The sequence below is a fragment of the Odontesthes bonariensis genome, chromosome 17 (assembly GCF_027942865.1).
Source record: "Odontesthes bonariensis isolate fOdoBon6 chromosome 17, fOdoBon6.hap1, whole genome shotgun sequence".
Lineage (NCBI taxonomy): Eukaryota > Metazoa > Chordata > Actinopteri > Atheriniformes > Atherinopsidae > Odontesthes > Odontesthes bonariensis.
Window position 1 is genome coordinate 4,394,193 of NC_134522.1, and position 20,749 is coordinate 4,414,941.

The 20,749-nt window shown below is 40.9% G+C and overlaps 1 protein-coding gene and 2 long non-coding RNA genes across 3 annotated transcripts; 2 read left to right on the forward strand and 1 right to left on the reverse strand.

Moving 5' to 3' along the window:
• Window positions 1-206: 206 nt before the first annotated feature.
• Window positions 207-2,044, forward strand: LOC142366174 (uncharacterized). Its single transcript, XR_012766733.1, has 3 exons — window positions 207-539; window positions 651-728; window positions 1,060-2,044. It is a non-coding gene; the product is annotated as an uncharacterized LOC142366174 (long non-coding RNA).
• A 2,612-nt stretch (window positions 2,045-4,656) lies between these two features.
• Window positions 4,657-6,378, reverse strand: LOC142366640 (tripartite motif-containing protein 16-like). The gene has a single exon (XM_075448600.1). The coding sequence runs from the start codon at window positions 6,376-6,378 to the stop codon at window positions 4,657-4,659; it is 1,722 nt and encodes a 573-aa protein (XP_075304715.1).
• A 10,488-nt stretch (window positions 6,379-16,866) lies between these two features.
• On the forward strand, window positions 16,867-20,749 carry LOC142366310 (uncharacterized). The gene is made up of 3 exons (XR_012766779.1): window positions 16,867-17,218; window positions 17,620-17,697; window positions 20,103-20,749. It is a non-coding gene; the product is annotated as an uncharacterized LOC142366310 (long non-coding RNA).

Sequence of the window (20,749 nt, forward strand, 5' to 3'; positions counted from 1 at the left end):
TTAACATCAAGGACATGGACTTCAAGGCAATATATGAAAGTAAATCCAGAAAAGAAGTAAACAAGCTGATCTTCACGTTCCTCATAAACACTGGTCTGAGGACAAGGATTTAAGGTGAACATCAAATAAAACAACAGTAGGTGGCGATATATGCTCCAAGGGGATGCGATTCGCCATTAAAGAAAAAGAAGAAGAAGAAGAAGAAACAACTGGTCGAGAGCAGAGACTCTGCTTTTTATAAACACAATTCGGGAGGTCGGCGTTGTTTGGGCCCTGGATGGGAAGAGGCAGAGAAACGCAGATGTCTTCAAAAAACTGTCCACCGTTTGGCACTAGAGAGGCATTGAGAGGAATTGGGAGGCCCTACGAAACAAATGGAAGAGCATGAAGGGGAAATATCTGGCAGAGAAGAGGGCTAGTGGGAAGAGTGTAGCCGAGGGGAAAATAAATTATGAATATTTTGAGGAAATCGACTTAATTTTGGGCAGTCGGCCCCGTGGTCACCGCCGCGAAGGAAGCCACGGTTGACAGCGGTACCGGTAAGTGTGTGCCTGTATTCTTCCAAATGTGTCCCAAATTTTTTGAAGTGTGTTATTTATTAATCCATTTATTTTCTAAATGTACTAAATCCTATTATTAATGATTTCCAGTTACTCCAGTTTCTTCAAATGAAGACCCAGGCCCTGCCAACGCAGTGTTAGAGGACGATGATGATGATGATGATGATGGTAAATCAATCCATATCAGATTTCTAATCTTATGATACAATACAATACAACATGTATTTGTATAGCGCCGTATCACAACTATGAAGTTGACTCAAAGCGCTTTCAAAACACACACAACACACAGACACACACATTCCCACGTTCACACACCAGCACTGTTTGATAGAGAAATTATGAGAATTTTAGCCTGGGCTCGCTTGTATTAGACAGCAGATGGCTGTTGGACAAGGTTGACCAGTTTTCTAGGCTAGTGGAAGACTGCAGTTTATTTAATGGTACTGTTTTAGTAGCCTAATACTAATCTGTTGTCATTCTATATTTCTTTGTAAAGACGCTGCTATGGAGACTGATAGTGAGATGGACATCCCTGACACTCCTGCGTCCGTCACACCGGTTACCCCGGTAGGTAGCCTTTTCAGGAGGCCACTGAAGAGAAAGGTGACTCCAGCCCAGCAGCTTAATGACAAGCTGTCAGAGATGATGGAGCGGCACGAGAGACAGGAAGAGAGAGATAGAGACATGCTGAAATCAATTGTCTCTTCAGTCAACCGACTGGTTGACTGTATTGAGAAGCAGACAACCTCAGCTTCCTTCCAACCACCCTTTCCCTATCCCCACACCCAGCCTGGTCCCAACAGCTACCAGTCCTTTCTGTACATGCAGAATCAGCATCAACCACAACCACAACCACAGCAGCAGAGCTGCGCAAACTCCATCTTAAATGGCAATATATACACCCAGCTCTGAACTGAGTAGGTTATGTAGGTAATGTAGGTTATTGACATATGGCAGTTTTTGTTCTTTCATATTGTCACATTTTTGCAAAGCAATCAATTTATTTAACTTTATATTAACTTAATATATATAACTTAATATAACTTTAACTCAATATTTATATATTACTATTAATGAACATGTATATTGTAATATATTATGTAATATAATATTTACATATATAGTGTATGCAAGTCTGCAGATCACACACACTATTCCAACAAATGGTAATAGTAACACTATTTACTATATAGTAGTGTTACTATTACCATTTGTTGGAATAGTGTGTGTGATCTTATGCTTAATGTTCATATGAATTACAGACTTGCATACACTATTACTGTTATTTATTTATTTATTTAAGTATGTATGCACCTACATGTATATTTATAGGTTCTTAATTGGTGCAGTTTTGTGTTTTTATGTTCATATGAACTGCTAAAGTTAAAACCTGAAGTTTTTTTTTTACCTATATATTTATATTTAAAAAAATGTATAAAGGAATACAGTTCTTGCATGTCCATGTTCAAAAATATTTAATAAATGTTTAACATTTAACATTTAAAAAGGTTCTTGTACAATTTGTATGTAACACACTTAAAGGTGCATGTGATTTTGCACATGGTTAAGTATGGCTCCCCTCACCAAATGTGCATCATTTTTGTATTTTTTTTTTTTCGTATAGACTGGACTGTCTCAGCACAGCGGCATCGTGGCTGCTCCCAGGAATTCCAGCAAATATGTTTCGAAATAGTCCACGATCATCCACCACTGCCTGTAAGATCACAGAGGCCCAGCGCTTCCTGTTGATGTAGTCCCTGTATCCATCCAGGGGAGGGAGAATGGGGATATAGGACCCATCTATTGCTCCATAGATCTACAGAGAGGGGAGGAAAAATGTTCAATGTAATCCAATGCTCAACCCCTCCACAAGGTGGAGCTGATAGGCTAAAAACAGCAAGTGATCAGAATAACTGGAGGCCTACAGAAATGTAGACAAGCTCTCTTGCATTGTTCTATTTTGTTTATTAAATTACAGTTATTGAACTCCCTGTATGCATCTTTTACGACAAGCTAATTGCCTACTTCAAAAAGAAGACCCATCAGATGTAGAATGACATAACGAGTTTACATAACCTACCTGCGGGATGTGGTGTTTCGTGGCATTTCTGTAGGCGATCTGTTGAGCCTCGTCAGCCGACGGCATCTTTACATACAGATGAAGGAGGTCTGATGTGATGGCTCGGCACGTCGCGTATACACATCGGTGGACCGTTGTGATGCTGACCCCAAATTTCCCCGCCACCACCCTGTACTCACAACAGCTGGCCAACTTGTAAATCGCAATGGCGATCCTCTTGTTGTGAGGTACGGGTGGCCTACGGCTGGATGGGTTCGGCCGAAGTGATGGCAAGTTGTCACAAAGACGCTCAAACGTCTGCCTCATCATACGGAACGACGTCAACCATTCACGGTCCGTGAAATGTGCCAGGACATCATTTTCCCACCATAGGCTAGATCTTGTTCGCTGCCATGGTTGTGGTGATGCCCTCTGAGGAGCTATGGCAAGGTGGTCCTGAAGCAGCATAATTAATTCTCGCCTCGCTCTCATCCTCCTTCTTAAATTTCTGACGGCTATTATAAGCCGGCTATTATATATCGCAACAAAGTAATGCGATATAACTTTTAATTCGCTACAGAATCTGATGGAAAAAGGGCTTAAGTTACTTTTTAAAGAAGTAGTCAGTAGTCAGATTACTGTTTCAAAGTAACTATGGCAACACTGCTGCTTCCAGGGGCTCCTGGTGCCTCTAAGGCTGGATTCCCCACAAAAGCCGTGAATCGTCTTCAGTTTTGTTTCTACAGGTGTAGCAGCTGGTTGTCTGATTTTTCATTGTTTTCTATGTTTGTCTCTTCATGTTTCTCTTCCTTTTTTTCCCTTCTTCGCTCTCCCTCTCTCTCTGTCCCCCGGTCCGGTTCGGCACCATCACACCATCACATCATGTTAAGTACTGTAACAAAACTAAATAAATAAAAATAAGGAGTTAATGGGCATCAAGGGGAGCTTTACATTCATAAAGCTTCCCTTGGCATAGCAAATGTGTTTGGCATTAACGGTATTCAGATTACAATTCTGCTGCCATAATGCTGGGCAGGACAAGGGGTAAAAAAATAAGAAAATGAGACGGAGCGAGTTGCTTCTTTCAGACTGAGAGACCACACCTCAGATATCAGACACAAGAAGTTTTAATCACATCTGAGTTCAAACTTTACAATCAATGAGCCTCATTGTGAAGCCAGAGAGAAAAACAGTGAAGGCATCATTCAGAAGTAACTTCATATCTGAAGCAACACAACACATTCAATCATCTAAAGTCCAGAATGAGACAAAAATCTGCTTTTTTTAAGCACAACTCAGCAAAACATTTCCAAGATAAGAAGGTAAAATCCCTTTTTCCTGTATTTACATCATGTTATAGATTTTCTTCACTGTGTGACGACACAAACACAATCACTGCTGAGAAAGGCAACCAGAGACAAAAAAACTGCTTTTTTTCTGTGATTAAACAGTTTTGGTAAAGACGGTTGAAAGAAACTGAACCATCAACAGAACTACAAATCAAAAGATAAACTACTGCTGAATCACAGTTTGAATGACGGCCGATCTCTCTGCGTTTTAGAGATAAAACAATAATGAGCTCAAGGCAAAAGCTATGAAAGAAGCGCTCACTGCAGCTGGAGTTGCCTTTCTGTTTGATTTTATTTATTATTTATTTATTCATTAATAAGTTTTTATTTATTATCACCTTCGGGAGATGAATCTAAATCACGTCGTCACCTTGAATCCAGACATTTGTTGTCAGCTGAGCGTCTGGACTCAACAGAAAGTCTTCCAACATGAAACTGAGCTGAAAGTCTTGGCTGTAAAAATCAGAACATAAAGAAATATCAGGGCCGTCGGTTTTAGTCAAAGAATATCGAGATATCCAACAAAAGAAAGTCGTCAACAGAACAACATCAACAAATCACTGATTCCCTGAAAATCTCTGAACAGCTTAGAAATGACACCACGATGGGACTAAATGAGTCACAGAATGAGTCAAAATGAAAACTCACAGATTAAAACTCACTGCACCTTCAGCTGCTTCCTTTTTCAGCTGAGAAATTTGCAACTTCTTCCTGGAACAAACCACCCAGGAAACCCAACTCCAGCCCAGAGCGGCTGAGTGAATGTGGTCTGGACTCTGTGGAGGAGAGTCATGGTTCCAGAGACGCTGTAGAAGGACAGAATACCTGCTCTGTGATCCAGGTACACTCCCACTCTGGAGGCCCGAGGACCTGAGATGGAGGTTTCCTTGTTGTTGTACCAAAATGAATAACTGCTTTGGCCACATCTTAACGCCCAAGATTTGTCATTAGAACCAAATCCACATTCCTTCCCTCCTCCTGCTCTGCTGATGTTCTTGTATGCGACTGTTACATCAACTCCTCCTCCTCCCATCTCCACCTCCCAGTAACAACGTCCAGTCAGACTCTCTCTGCTCAGGACCTGAAGACACCAGCCAGTGAATCTGTCTGGATGATCAGAATAAGACTGAGGTTGACCCATAAATGTCACTTTTCTGTTCCCCTCTGACAGTAACAGCCATGTGTTTGCTGTGTTTGGATCCAGTGTGATTTCACATGAATATCTTAAGAATCCAGCTCTGCTCTCTAGTTCTGGTTCTGGTTCTGGTTCTGGTTCTGGTCCTGGTTCTGGTTCTGGCTGTGACAGTAAAACATCCACTTCAGCGACTCTCAGTGAGATGTTGGCCCATTCCTCTCTCAGGATGTCCTGTAGTTTCTCTCTGAGCTCTGACACAGCTGCTGTCACATCCTCAAAGTGCCTCAGAGGACGGATCTGGATGCTGGATGAGTGTGTAGCCCCCCTGAGTGCTGCCACTGAGGGGCAGCTGTGCAGAAACTGGCTGTGATCCTCTGTGTGTGAGAGCTGCTGCAGCTCAGCATCTTTCCTCTTCAGCTCAGTGATCTCCTGCTCCAGCTTCTCCTGAAGCTCTTTGACTCGCCTCCCTTCGGCTTCCTGCTGGGATCTGATCTGCTGCTTCACATCAGAGCTTCTTTTCTGGAGGAGACGGATCAGCTGGCTGAAGATCTTCTGGCTGTGCTCCTCTGTTTTATCAGCAGAGCGATGGATGGCCTCCAGCTCCTGCTGAAGCAGCTTCACATCTTTCTCTGCGTCCTGGATTCTCTGCTGGATCTGCTGCCGACTCCCCTCCAGCTCTCTCTGCCTCTCAGTCCTTTCTGCTGCAGCTGACACTGTGTCGTGGCCTTTATGTTCCTCCACAGAGCAGAGATAACAGATGCACTTCTGATCCGTACGGCAGAACATCTTCATCACCTCATCGTGATCAGAGCAGATGTTCTCCTGCAGCTTCTTGGAGGGCTCCACCAGCTTGTGTTTCCTGAGTGGAGCTGAATCATAATGAGGCTGAAGGTGTTCCTCACAGTAAGAGGCCGGGCAGGATAAACAGGACTTGGTGGCTTTCAGCTTCCTCCCAGAGCAGACATCACAGGCCACATCTTCAGCTCCAGCATAGCAGTGATCAGCAGGAGCAGCTTGGAGTCCAGTCTTCTTCAGCTGCTCCACTAAAGCTGCTAACATGGTGTTTTTCCCCAGGACAGGCCTCGCTGTGAATGTCTGCCTGCATTGAGGGCAGCTGTGGACTCCCTTCTGATCCTCTCCATCCCAGAAGCCTTTAACACAGTGAAAGCAGTAGCTGTGTCCACAGGGAATAGTCACCGGATCCTTCAGCAGATCCAAACAGATCGAACAAGAGAAGATTTCTCGGTCCAGCTGAACTCCTTTCTGCGCCATTTCACCGTTTAGCAGCAGCGACTGAGTGAGTTTCACTTCCTCAAAGCTGAAACTGCTCTGAGCTCTGAGCTATAAATGACGTGTCGGTGCAGAGAACAGAGCCTATCAGCTCCCCTCCTGTTGGTTACGCCCATCGTGAGCTGCAGATCTGAAGGGGAGGGAACAAGGAAAGGTGTGGGCAGAGCGGAGCTGCTGTGGGTGAGAGCAGGAGGAACAGGGAGGTTATCAGAGTTCAGTCCATTCAATTCTATCTGGGACTACTAATCAGTCCGAGACCAAAGATTAGTTTGAGCTCTTTTGAATCTCTGCTTCTCAGTTTTCCCCAAAGTGGAAACCACAGAAACCTCTTGTGTTTGTTGGTGTGTATCGTCCACCTGGCCCTTATTCTGAGTTCCTGTCTGAGTTCTCAGAGTTTTTATCCCAGTTGGTGCTGAGTACAGATAAAGTCATTGTAGTGGGTGACTCTAATATTCATGTAGATGTTGGAAATGACAGCCTGAATATGAACTTTAATTCTATATGAGACTCTGTTGGATTTCCTCAGAGTGTTCACAGACCGACTCACTGCCTTAATCACACCCTTGATCTTGTGCTGACTTATGGCGGTGAGAGTGAACAGTTAACAGTGTTCCCTCATAACTCTTATCTGAACATTTCTGGATGACCTTTGAGTTTACAATACTTAACTAAACAGCTTCTGATAAGGAATGTACATATTCTGACGTTATCTCACAAGTTAATATTGTTGATTTTAAAATCCTGGAGGAAATAGTTTGGCATCTGAAATCAACAACTTGCACTCTGGACATAATACCATCCGACTTTTTAAAAACTGTTTTTACCTCAGTAGAAAGTGATCTCCTACGAATAGTTAACAGCTCACTGGCATCAGGCATTTTTCCCAAGTCACTAAAGACAGCTGCCATTAAGCCCCTCCTAAAGAAGAGAACTCTAGACGCCTCTATGATGAACAGCTACAGACCTGTCTCTAATCTCTCTTTTATATCCAAGATTATTGAGAAAGTTGTATTTAACCAGCTCAATGACCTTCTGAATGAAAGTGGAAGTCTTGATAACTTTCAATCAGGCTTCAGACGTCCTCACAGCACTGAAACAGCTCTGGTCAAAGTGTTAAACGACATCAGGTTGAACACTGATTCTGGTAATGTTTCAGTCCTGGTTCTGTTGGACCTCAGCGCTGCGTTTGATACTGTAGATCACAGAATCCTGTTGCACAGGCTGGAAAACTGGGCTGGACTTTCTGGAGCGGTCCTTAACTGGTTCAGGTCCTACTTAGAAGGCCGGAGTTATTTTGTTACAGTTGGCAGCTATGAATCTGAGCGAGTGGCCATGACTCGTGGAGTCCCCCAGGGGTCAATTCTTGGACCTCTTCTGTTTAACTTGTATATGCTCCCTTTGGGTCAGATATTGCAGAACTTTAACATCAATTATCACAGTTATGCAGACGATACTGTAGCGATTTTACATGTGAAAATGGATTAATATGCTGGATATTAATAAAAGAAAGGGGCACCACCTGTCATATCCATAACCTTAATTTAGTTACAGTCCTGGGAGGAGAAACTGTTAAAAGTTACGAGGGAAAAGTCTCACTGAAGTCGAATTCTGTCTGAAGGGAAATCCGACACTTAAGAATTTCTGTGACGCTCTGATCATTTACAAAACTTTTATTTAAACAGTCTTTCACAATTATATGCCAACAGTTGATAAAGAGGACAGAATAGAGATAATTTGCAGTCTTTAATAAAATGCGGGTTAAGAGAGAGACGTAGCTTGGTTGGAATGGGATGAATGGGGAAATCCTAAAGTTTATTAATTCTGGCCTCTCGCTACCCTGATTTCAGTATCGGCTAATTAACTCTGACAGCATATTAAAGGGGCCAACACAGCACCATGTCTGAGAAGGAGAGACGAGACCTTACTTGGTGGCAGGGACCCGAAGCACGTGATGTTTGTTCTTCTGGATAACCGTTTGTTATCGGAGGCTGGCGGGTTTCCATGGCAACAGCCTGCTGAAGTCCGGACGAGCTGTTATTCTCTCCTGGGCTTCGATCAGGAGGAGTCCCACAGGCTTTTCTCTTCCCTTCTCTGCGTGAAGGTGGTCTGAGCTTGGGCTGTCCAAGATTAACCAAACAACCGCGGGTGTCTGGACCTAAATAACAATAAGGGAAGTTCAAATTAAGAGGATGAATTGGAGTCAAGCGCGAAATTGGATTTTAAGTCAAAAAGGGAAAAAGGCTTGAAGTCATAAACGAAAGGCAAAATTTAAGAGAGCTAAGACAAAAGTAAGAGAACGCGGAGTCCAAAAAATAAGTTAAGAGGAAGTTATGAGTTAAGAGTTAAGACTCAAGCTAAGAGTAAGTCAAGAGTTTAAGTTAAGAGAGCCAACTGAGTGTCGCGCCTGTTCTTTTAAGCATGGTATGATGCTCAGATTTCAACCAATCAACGCTTAGTGACCAGTGATGCCGGTAACGCGTTACTGTAGTCGGACTACTTTTTTCAGTAACGAGTAGTCTAACGCAACTACTGTTTCAAAACTAGTAGTCAGATTGAAGTTACTTATCTAAAACATCGTGCGTTCCTATTTCTGCATTTCGGGGGAACGTATACCCCGTAGCGGCCGTCCTTTATTCTCCTGTAGCGGCCGCCGCCGGCCGGCATGTTATAGTGACCACACAAAAGCTAACATGTTATTTCTGAATGTTACTTACAAGCCCAATACATATATTTGACTTGTAAACATATATTCATGATTATAACCATACATTTGTATTGAAATAATTTGGGATAATTCCGTTTTCTTATGAGTTATATCAGTGTCCGCGACGGGAGCAGGTTCGCCTGAAGTCACTCGTTGTTTTACATCTACCTACCCAGTAAAAGTGATCTGTCCCACTAACATGTGAAACACCAGCGATATCATTTGTTCCATTTTACTCACTTTCCCTAATCATTTTAAATAAATACACCAATCTAAACCACAGTTTTCATCAGTGCCCGTCACAGACGATAGTTGATGGGTTTAGCTATTCGTGCTAACTTTATAACATATAGCCTACGTTTCAGGCAGTGCTATGGAGAGGGCTAGCTACCTGTTTATCTTACCTGGTCGCAATTGATGACTCAAAGATGACTTGTTAACGTCTTTGTACTGTATTACATCTTCTAGTACCTATATACGATATCTGAATGAGTGTACGGGTGTTTATCTATATGTATACTTCGTCAGTTGTAGCTTTGGGTAATCCAGTAACAGCTGCAGTCAGGGGCGTCGCACCCGTGGGGGATGGGGGTGTTTCGACACCCCCACTTTTACAGCAAGGTGATTTCATCCCCCCCACATTTTCCAAAGGTAAACCTGTTTGCCCACCCTCGTAGTGCACCAACATACGAAAAAAGGAGCGCACCTCAGCTCCCTTACGCTGCACGAAAAGGCATTGGTCAAACTGAACGGACATTCACCCAATCACAGACTGTTGTCCGCGACACGGCCCGGGAAATTTGATATTACGTCAGAGACGAACAGCCGTAGCTAGCGATGGGGAGCTCGGCTCTTTTGACTCGGCTCCCAAAGAAGAGCCGGCTCCCGAACGGCCACCTCTGGAACCTGATTGGACACCTCAGGTGTCACTCCAGTTGATTGACAGGCAAGTCTCGTTGAAAGATGAGTGAGAAACGCGGCGTCTTTGAAATGAGTGGCAGGCATAGAGAGTGTCCTGTTGTACTGTCAGAGTGAACCTACTTTCCTGGAATACATCATTTTGAGTTAAGTTTGAATGTGATTTCCAAATGAGTCAATAGGTGCGTTTATATGGACACGTTTCGTTTAAAGAGATTACATGTAATCGGTTTATTAGAATTCGACCGAACTGTATACATGAGCCACAAATAAAGAGATTAAATTTCTTCCGAGTTTACATGTTACAGCAATTTAATCCGATAGGACGATGTTTTAACAAATGTTGAAGTATGTCTGAGCTGTTTCTTTGCTTTGTGTTACATGAAAAAATGAGGTGCTCTGTTTTTTTTTCTTTAAAAAAAAATAAAATAACATTTAAAATCCCGACTAGAACTCGCACGCAAAGATGTCCATTTGGTCGCGCGAGGCTGTCGGTTTGTTTTTCTAACCGTTTTATACACTGGAGTACGGGAACCTATGAAGGAAGAAGAATGTGATGCTGATGCTGCCAGCCACGTATGACTCTGCCTGCCTGCCTGCCATTAATGTTAATGCCCTGTTTGATTTTAAATTTAAACGCCTCTTCTTTACAAAACATAATACGCGTTAAAAATGACATCTGCCGAAGAAACGGATAAACTGAGAGGATTGTGCACAACTGTTCAGTTGATGAGGATGCTAGCACGTCTGCAGTTGCTTCATCTTCGTAAACCAAGTGGATTAGTTTGACATAATTGTGAGCTTTCCTGTGACCGAGACACCGATTTCAGGTAGGACAGTTGGATTTAATGGGTTTGATTTTATTAATTGTATGGACAACTTAAAACATGTAGCGGGTTGTGGTGACACAGGCTAACTTCCACTCTTGGTCAGACAGGCTGTTATAGCCTACATACTGGTGCTACACACATGGAAAAAAGATCTTTGGCTACTTACTAGTAACATTTATCTCCTCCTCAAATCCGACATCGACACCATGGCTGACGTCCGAAAGGAGTCTGCCTCCCAGTATGTCGTCCATTTCCGTCTGGTACGCGAAATTGGCCGGGCTTGATCCGCTTTTACCATTTTGCCTTTTGGCATTGCAGTAGGCGGCCTTCAGGGCTTTCCATCTTGACTTAATCTGGTCAACGGACCGGTCAAACCCTGCCTCTTTCAAGGCTGTGTGGACATCATTAAAGATTTCCGAGTTCCTCATCTTCCTCCCGTCCAGTTTTGACATTATATTTTGCTCTTGCAACGTTTTCAATAAAAACACCGTTTCCTCCCCCGACCAATTTTTGTTCTTCTTCACCGTCGCCGTCATTTTAACTTCGATATCTTCCGTTATCTGCCTTTTAACTAGAACTACACAGTCTTTATTAACTGTATCTCGCGCGCCCTTACACTTGCGCAGTAACATGAAACGTGTTCTAATAATCGTTTTATCCAGGTGCGCCTGTAAATATGGGGAGTTTCCTCCTTCAATCGGATTATATGAACGGTCCAAACCACCTATTGTAATCGGTTTAAATATTTAACCCGTTTATATTTAAAGAGATTATTTGACTGTTTACATGACGCATATTTAATCTCTTTACACGTGTAATCGGTTTAAACGTGCATTTAATCAGATTAAACGTGTCCATATAAACGCACCGATTGTTTTTAAAGACTGCACATTTAGAGAAGATATTTTGTTGCCAATTGTTAGGCTAAACGAGTAGGCTAAAGTTATGAAAGGCTAATGTCACGTTAGCATGAAGCTATTATGTAGCACTTTAAAGTGGTACCTTGAGTTAAGAGTGTCCCGACATATGAGTTTTTTTAAAAGCCGTTATTCCGTCTATTTTTATTTCATGGAACGGATTAATGGCATTTCCATTCATTTCAATGGTGAATATTGATTGGACTACGAGCTATTTGACTTATGAGCTCTGTCACGGAACCAATTAAACTCGTAACTCAACGTACCACTGTTTTGGGATAGTGTGTGTGTGTGTGGGGGGGCCATGCGCGTAATTTGCACGGGGGTTACGGGGGTCATGACCCCCTCAAAAATCAGATCCAGCTAATATAACCCCCCCAATATCATCAAATCAAATTATCAAAAAATATCATAAAATTCTGAATGAATAACTTTTGTTTGTTTTCTTTATTCATTCATTTCATTTCAAGATAGTATCATGTTTTAAATAATCTGTAATGTACCCCCCCTCCTCCCTCCCCCCAAACCGACTACTTGGTATTACCCAACCCGCTTTCTCTGGCGAAAGTTTGTTTAGGCTACTATTATGCGCAGCCGCTGGTGAGTGGTGCCAGAGGGTGCCAGGGATCACTGTGTGGAACCGATGTCACTGAACTGTATCTTAAGTTGCTGTTTGCTCCAATACAGTCACACGTTTTTGGGGTTTGTTGTGCTAAGAGGTGGATTAACGAGAGTTAAATTGATGGAAAAGGGCTGTGACGGCTGCTCAGAAAGTTCACAAAGCTAGCGCGAAAATCTTGAATGTTGTCTTGCACATACCAAGACGTTCACCTCATGTGTTCCTTATATGTGACCCTGCAAGGCAAACCAGTCGCTTTGGTAAAATTTACAAAACTAAGTTATTGTGCTCACATGAACGGCCATAAACTAAGCTTTCCAACGATATGTATATTGAGGCTATTGCTATCGCTAAGATAACTGCATCCAAAGTTGGCATGGTTCTCCTGTCAGGATAATGCTAGAAGAGAAGAAAATCACCTTTTTAAGTGGCGTTGACAACTGGAATGACTGCTAATGTGTTGAATCTTCACCGGGCTTAACAGTCAAAACATATGTTTCTCCGTGAAATTTGTTCAACCCGCCCAGTTTTCCAGTCGTTTCAGTAATATATTGTGGTCAACTGTATCAAATGCAGCACTGAGATCCAGTAAAACTAAGACTGACATTTTTCCACCGTCTGTATTCAGACATATGTTGTTAAACTCTTTGGTCAGAGCAGTCTCAGTGCTGTGGTTCTGTCTAAAACCTGACTGGAAGGTGTCATAGCAGTTATTTTGTTTTAAAAAGTAATTAAGTGGTTGAAAAACCGCTTTTTCAATGATCTTACTTAAAAATGGGAGATTTGAGATAGGCCTGTGGTTGTTCATTTGTGTCTTGTCAAGATTGTCCTTTTTCAGCAGAGGTTTGATTACAGCTGTTTTTAGTGGCTCTGGAAACACACCCGACATTAAAGACAAGTTCACCATCAGTGACAGGTCTGAATGCAAGCTGCACTCCAGTGTGCCACCCTGTATGTGTGATGTATCCAGAGTTGCATTGTCCATAATACATTTGCTGCATGTAGGTGCCCATACAGTGATGAAATTGATTAATCTTTAAGTTCTTGTCAGCTGCCAATGTTGGCTAGTGCTTAAACACTGAATTTAACTACTGTGTCGTTATGGCATAAATAGTCAAGTGAACAGCTGCATTTACGTTAAGTAGCCTAAATCAGTAAAAGTATCACAATGTATTTCTAACACAGGAATGGCAAATTAGCAAGCAAGAAAATGAATACATAAATAAATACATAAATAAATATGCCGCGAGTTTAACCCCCCCAATGGTAGACCCAAAGTTACGCCCTTGGGGGGGGGGGGGGGCATATCATTGTTGGTTTTCAGTAAGTGTATAATCAACACAGTTCATAAGGATTTCATAACTGTAACGTTAGATGAAACTGATGAAAAGCTTTTTTTTTATTAGAAAGGTCTAAAAGTATAACTTTAGCCGGGGTACTTAAACTGACTGACCTACATGATCTGGTTTCATTTTATAGCAGCAAGGCTGGGAGTTGGTTTTAAAGTAAGTTAAAGCACAAGAATGGAGACAAATAGTTTAAGATTAACACAATATTGAGGTTTAACCCGGCTGTCTTATTTTGTGTAGGGATCTGTCCCTGGCCAGACCTGTGGACTGTCAAACAAAAAGAAGAATTTAAATCCAAGTTTTGTTGAATGATTTAAAATAACATTCATCCAAAAAAATGATATTCAATATTTGCAGTGATATTTATATACTGTATATCTAGTTTATCTGATTGGTTTTGATATCTGGAAGGGAATGATTTTTGGTGAAATATGAACAAGGATGCATTGTCACTGCACCTGATCAAGTCATAATAATTTTGTATTAGTGAGACCTGTTGGGGTCTAGAGGGTTATATTTATTTATTCTTATCTTAAACTCCACAGTTTCTCGCATAAATGCAACTAAAAGCCAAGTCATGAATGCAGATACGGGTTTTGTTCTGATTTGTTTTGTAAAACCACTCCTTGCTGCTCTAATGCGGGACAACTACAGGTTCATTAAGATGTTCCATATAACTTAAGTGTTACCGTAATTCATATGGATAGATGCAATCAGACTTAAATGCATGGAGTCAAGAATGTCTATTGTATTTTGTTTTTTTTAAAGAAGTGTTTATGTTAAATTGAGTCAAGAAACGCTACTTTATTTTTTATAAGAAGTATTTAAGTTAGATTTAATGAAGTCAAAAAAGCATTTAATTTGTAATAAGTATTTCAGTTAAATGAAGTGAAGAAAGAGTATTTTGATTTTTTTATACTGTTTTTGTTTCATTAAACCACTTCTTGCTGCTCTAATGTTAGACAACTACAGGTTCAATGGGATGTTCAGTATAGGCCTACATGTTCATTCATTTACACAGGCCTGAGTGCCGTTAGAGTCCGAGTATGTTATTTTATTGTTATAAGTATTTATGTTAAATGAAGTGAATTTTATTTGGGGGTTTTTTTGGGGGGGGGGTATTATGTATTACTTTTTTACGTAAGAGGTTTTTTTTATATTTTAAGTAAAGTCAAGAAAAACTGTCTTAATTATTTTTTTATTTAAAAAACATGTAAGCCTATTTCAAGAAAAAGTTTGCAAATGTCAGTGTCATTTTTTGATGTTCCGGTTAAAATAAATGTCAATAAAGTGAGTATTGGCAGAACTGGTAGTCATTTTCATGTTATAGGGGCGGGGGATCAGCCTCTGCTGAGAGTAACTAAAAGTAATCTAACTTAGTTACTTTTAACAGCAAGTAGTCAGTAACTTAACTAAAGCCCTTTTTCCATCAACGACATGATTCGCTTTAATTTGATGCGCATCAAGAAGTTAGTGCGATACATGTGATGGAAAAACGGTTAAATCGCTAGAACGCCTGTTTTGTCGCATTAAATCAATTCGCTCGAAATAGGTGGTTCAGGGCTAAGTTGTATTAGCCTGGGTGCAAACTTAGCCCCGCCCATAAAAGTTTTGGTTGGGAAGTTCGGTCTGGCTCTGCTCAGTTGGGAAATCATTATGCCCGACCAAGAATCGGTCGACCCAATCAGATTGCCAGGGCGGGGTTTATACGATGATGGACAGATGATCAACAGGGACATTATCGACTACGTCACTAAAGAGCGCTTGGTTTGACTTCGTTTGAAACAAACATGGCTGCCGCTGGAGAGCTAGGGTGTGTAGATTCTGCCATCGAGTCTGTTCTACAGGATCTCCACATTGCATTCGTTTTGAAAGACGAACAGAGGAATGCGATAAAGGCTTTTATCGATAGAAAAGATGTTTTTGCCGTCCTTCCTACAACAAGTGTGTGTTGCTTAATCTACGTCACATACTACGTTGCTCTGATTGGTTGAAGGTCTATCCAATTGAGCGAAGAGGCATTTTTTCTCCTGGTTCGGTTGAAACACGCGGCCCCATACCAGAGAGTCTCTATTATGAGGAGAGGGAAAACTGGCGGCTATTTCCGGGTGGTACTGCACTCTAGGGGCGCCAACGAAGCAGTGCAGAGCACGCCGAACTCTATGGTGGTACTATGAAATCCACCTTAGATGCAGCCATTGCTTTTGATATAATTTTTTATATTTTTTCATTTTAATTTTCCTAAAGGCAGGATAAATTATCCTTTCAAACGGCACTTGGTTTGATTTTTTAGACTCACTAGATTTGTTTAAAATACACATTTATTGTCAGTATTGCATCCCGAGTGACGTCACGTATGTGGCATCACTTTACGGCATGGTCAGTCCTAGCGCTGAGCTAGCAGAGAGGTGTTAGCTCAAACAGTTACAGATTTCAGCACAGCCCTTTTACATACTCTCTGACTAGCCTCTGGTTTAGCTTTGGTTGTTGTTAGCGGCACCAGGTTAGCACTCTGGCACAGTGGACAAGTGCCGTAAAGCAGCCGGTCGTAATCAGCCGTGCGTTCTTCAGATTCCGTTAGCTAGATGCTAGCGGATACTGACTCGCAAATGCCTGACCTGTAAGAAAACAGAAAGCTATAACTCCCAGGTTATTGTACTTTCGATATAAATCCACATCCCTCTGTCAGAAATCACAGTAATATTTTCAGGTTTCAGCCGCTAGCGGGGACATTTTTTGAGTTATTAGCACCAGCCCTATGGAAAATGGTCATTCTGCACTCGCTCGCCAGCGCCCCCAGAGAAAATCAACTGAACTGCAGCCAAATTTTTTATAATGGGGCGAATAGGAAGTGGAACGGCTGTCTGTAAAAGGGCTGTGCCCATACTCAAAACTCTATCTAGCTGTATCAGACTCACATTCTGACTAGAATCGTGAGTATGACGTAGTCAGGCTAAAGTTGTATCGCTACAGAAGTGATGGAAAAGGTTAATGCGATTCAGACTAGCCACGCATGCGCAGATGGTATTGGTAAAGCGCGAGGATTCGAATGTTGTTGTTGAGCCGCTCAGCCGCCCCATTTCACCTATCCTGTTGGTATCAAAACAGCAGCAACAACTAGTAATAACAACAATGTCCGATAATAAAAGAAACAACTGGTCGAGAGCAGAGACTCTGCTTTTTTTAAACACAATTCGGGAGGTCGACGTTGTTTGGGCCCTGGATGGGAAGAGGCAGAGAAACGCAGATGTCTTCAAAAAACTGTCCACCGTTTGGCACTAGAGAGGCGTTGAGAGGAATTGGGAGGCCCTACGAAACAAATGGAAGAGCATGAAGGGGAAATATCTGGCAGAGAAGAGGGCTAGTGGGAAGAGTGTAGCCGAGGGGAAAATAAATTATGAATATTTTGAGGAAATCGACTTCATTTTGGGCAGTCGGCCCCGTGGTCACCGCCGCGAAGGAAGCCACGGTTGACAGCGGTACCGGTGTGTGTGTGTGTGTGTGTGTGTGTGTGTGTGTGTGTGTGTGAGAGAGAAAGAGAGAGATTGGCCTGTTAGCTGTTTTTAGCAACAATATGACGTTAGCATCTTGCTGAGTGCTGGACGAGGAGTAATTATTATATTATATAGTATTAACCGTGAGGTAGTAGTAAATCAGCCAGTCGAAGAGCATGCTCGTTCAATTGGCAAAACTCTTTGGCAGACCTGTGCAATGTAAATAGATGACTGGATAAGGGGCTCACCCCTGTCAAAAATAGCTTAATAATGTGAAAATGTTGACATGCTGTACTACAAGGACAAATGTTAAGTCATATGTGGAGAGGTGTGTTATTTATTAATCCATTTATTTGCTAAATGTACTAAATCCTATTATTAATGATTTCCAGTTACTCCAGTTTCTTCAAATGAAGACCCAGGCCCTGCCAACGCAGTGTTAGAGGACGATGATGATGATGATGATGATGGTAAATCAATCCATATCAGATTTCTAATCTTATGATACAATACAATACAACATGTATTTGTATAGCGCCGTATCACAACTATGAAGTTGACTCAAAGCGCTTTCAAAACACACACAACACACAGACACACACATTCCCACATTAAACAAATTTAATGAATTCTATATAAATATCGGACCTAAACTAGCAAATAAAATCCTAGTAAGCAACAGCAATGACTCTGCAAACTCATTAATAAATAGGAATCCAAAAACCATTTTTCTCACAGATGTGAATGAAGAAGAAATTAAAGCGGTCGTGAACAAATTAAAAAATAAATCCTCTATGGATAGTTTTGACATAAACATGAGAGTAGTAAAAAAAATAATCAAAAATATCTCAAAACCATTAACTTATATATGCAACCTTTCCCTCCAAACTGGAAAGTTCCCAGAAAAAATGAAAATTGCTAAAGTAATACCACTTTTTCAAAGTGGAAATAAGCACATCTTCACAAATTATAGACCAGTCTCTCTTCTACCCCAGTTCTCAAAAATATTAGAAAAATTGTTCAACACCAGACTAGAAAAATTTATTGAGAAACATAAACTACTTAATGATGGACAATACGGATTTAGACCAAAGAGATAAACCACAATGGCAATCATAGACGCTGTAGAAGAAATCACTGATGCAATAGACAACAAAAAGCACGCTGTCGGAATTTTCATAGACCTGAAGAAAGCATTTGATACAATTGATCACGGTATCCTACTCCAAAAATGAGAAAAATATGGCATACGGGGAGTGGCCTGGAACTGGATTAAAAGCTATTTAACAGAGAGACAGCAATTTGTGAAGTTGGGTGAGTTTGAGTGTGAACGAATGGGCATTGTTTGTGGTCTGCCTCAAGGTTCTATACTGGCCCCATTACTGTTCAACTTATACATTAATGACATATTTAAGGTCTCTAACGGACTAAAAATGGTATTACTTGCGGATGATACAAATTTATTTCACTGTGATGAGAATTACAGTAAGCTAATAGAAGAGGTAAATCATGAATTAACTAAAGTACAAACATGGCTGAATATGAATAAATTATCACTCAACTTAAACAAAACAAAAGTTATCACATTTGGAAATTATAGAGAAAAAGATAAATCAGCAATTAACATAAATGGTACTGAAATAGAGAAAGTAGCCGAAATCAAATTCTTAGGAATCACAATTGATAATAAACTGAGCTGGAAATCACATATCAGACATATACAGAAAATGGCAGCAAAAAATATTTCAATAGTGAACAAAGCTAAATATGTTCTAGATCCTAAGGCTTTGCATATATTGTACTCCTGCCTGGTATCGCCATACTTAACCTATGGAATTGAAGTCTGGGGAAATAACTATAAAAGTTTGCTTCAGTCCCAACAATACAAAAGCGAGCAGTAAGAATCATTAATAAAGTGGGTTACCTTGAACACACAAATCCATTGTTTCTGCAGTCCAAAATATTAAAACTACAAGATTTAATTGATTTCTATACAGCACAGCTATTGTTCAAAGCAAGTAAGGAATTATTACCGACAAATATACAAAGAATATTTTTAAAAAGAGAAGGTAACTACAATTTGAGGGGCTGTGGAAAATTCAAAGTACCAGCAGTGAGGACCACGAGGAAAACCATGTGTGTCTCTGTATGTGGCGTCCGTCTATGGAACAGTCTATGTGTCAATATTAAACAATGCCCATCCATTCACCTTTTCAAACTAAGATACAAAAAAATGATATTATTAAAGTACAGTGCGCAAGAAGATCGCTGCGTACGACAGTAAAATATGTTATAATCAGTTACTCACAGGCCTTACCCTTGGGGTATTCTTATTACCATTGCTGGTATTTTTTAAGGAAGAAGAAAGGGGGGAGGAGAAATGTATGTATAGATGTATGTATGCATATATATATATATATATATATATATATGTACATGTGTGTGTATGTGTGTATGTATTTTTTCCTTTTCTTTTTTGCAACTGTACTATGTACACACGTTTGATGGAGAACAAATGATGTAAATGGCGGCGGCCTTATTATTTATTAAGAACTGAATGGGGGTGGGAATCTATAAGCTTGTCTTCATCCCACTCCTTTCCAAGCTTATTTGAATTTGCACAAATACTTAGCCGCTTGTTCTGTATATTATTTTTGCTTGGAATAAACGAAACGAAACGAAACGTTCACACACCAGCACTGTTTGATAGAGTAATTATGAGAATGTTAGCCTGGGCTCGCTTGTATTAGACAGCAGATGGCTGTTGGACAAGGTTGACCAGTTTTCTAGGCTAGTGGAAGACTGCAGTTTATTTAATGGTACTGTTTTAGTAGCCTAATACTAATCTGTTGTCATTCTATATTTCTTTTTAAAGACGCTGCTATGGAGACTGATAGTGAGATGGACATCCCTGACACTCCTGCGTCCGTCACACCGGTTACCCCGGTAGGTAGCCTTTTCAGGAGGCCACTGAAGAGAAAGGTGACTCCAGCCCAGCAGCTTAATGACAAGCTGTCAGAGATGATGGAGCGGCACGAGAGACAGGAAGAGAGAGATAGAGACATGCTGAAATCAATTGTCTCTTCAGTCAACCGACTGGTTGACTGTATTGAGAAGCAGACAACCTCAGCTTCCTTCCAACCACCCTTTCCCTATCCCCACACCCAGCCTGGTCCCAACAGCTACCAGTCCTTTCTGTACATGCAGAATCAGCATCAACCACAACCACAACCACAGCAGCAGAGCTACGCAAACTCCATCTTAAATGGCAATATATACACCCAGCTCTGAACTGAGTAGGTTATGTAGGTAATGTAGGTTATTGACATATGGCAGTTTTTGTTCTTTCATATTGTCACATTTTTGCAAAGCAATCAATTTATTTAACTTTATATTAACTTAATATATATAACTTAATATAACTTTAACTCAATATTTATATATTACTATTAATGAACATGTATATTGTAATATATTATGTAATATAATATTTACATATATAGTGTATGCAAGTCTGCAGAT

Coding starts and splice junctions, on each gene's coding strand:
- LOC142366640 (XM_075448600.1), bottom strand. CDS start 6,378: ATGGCGCAGAAAGGAGTTCAGCTGGACCGAGAAATCTTCTCTTGTTCG.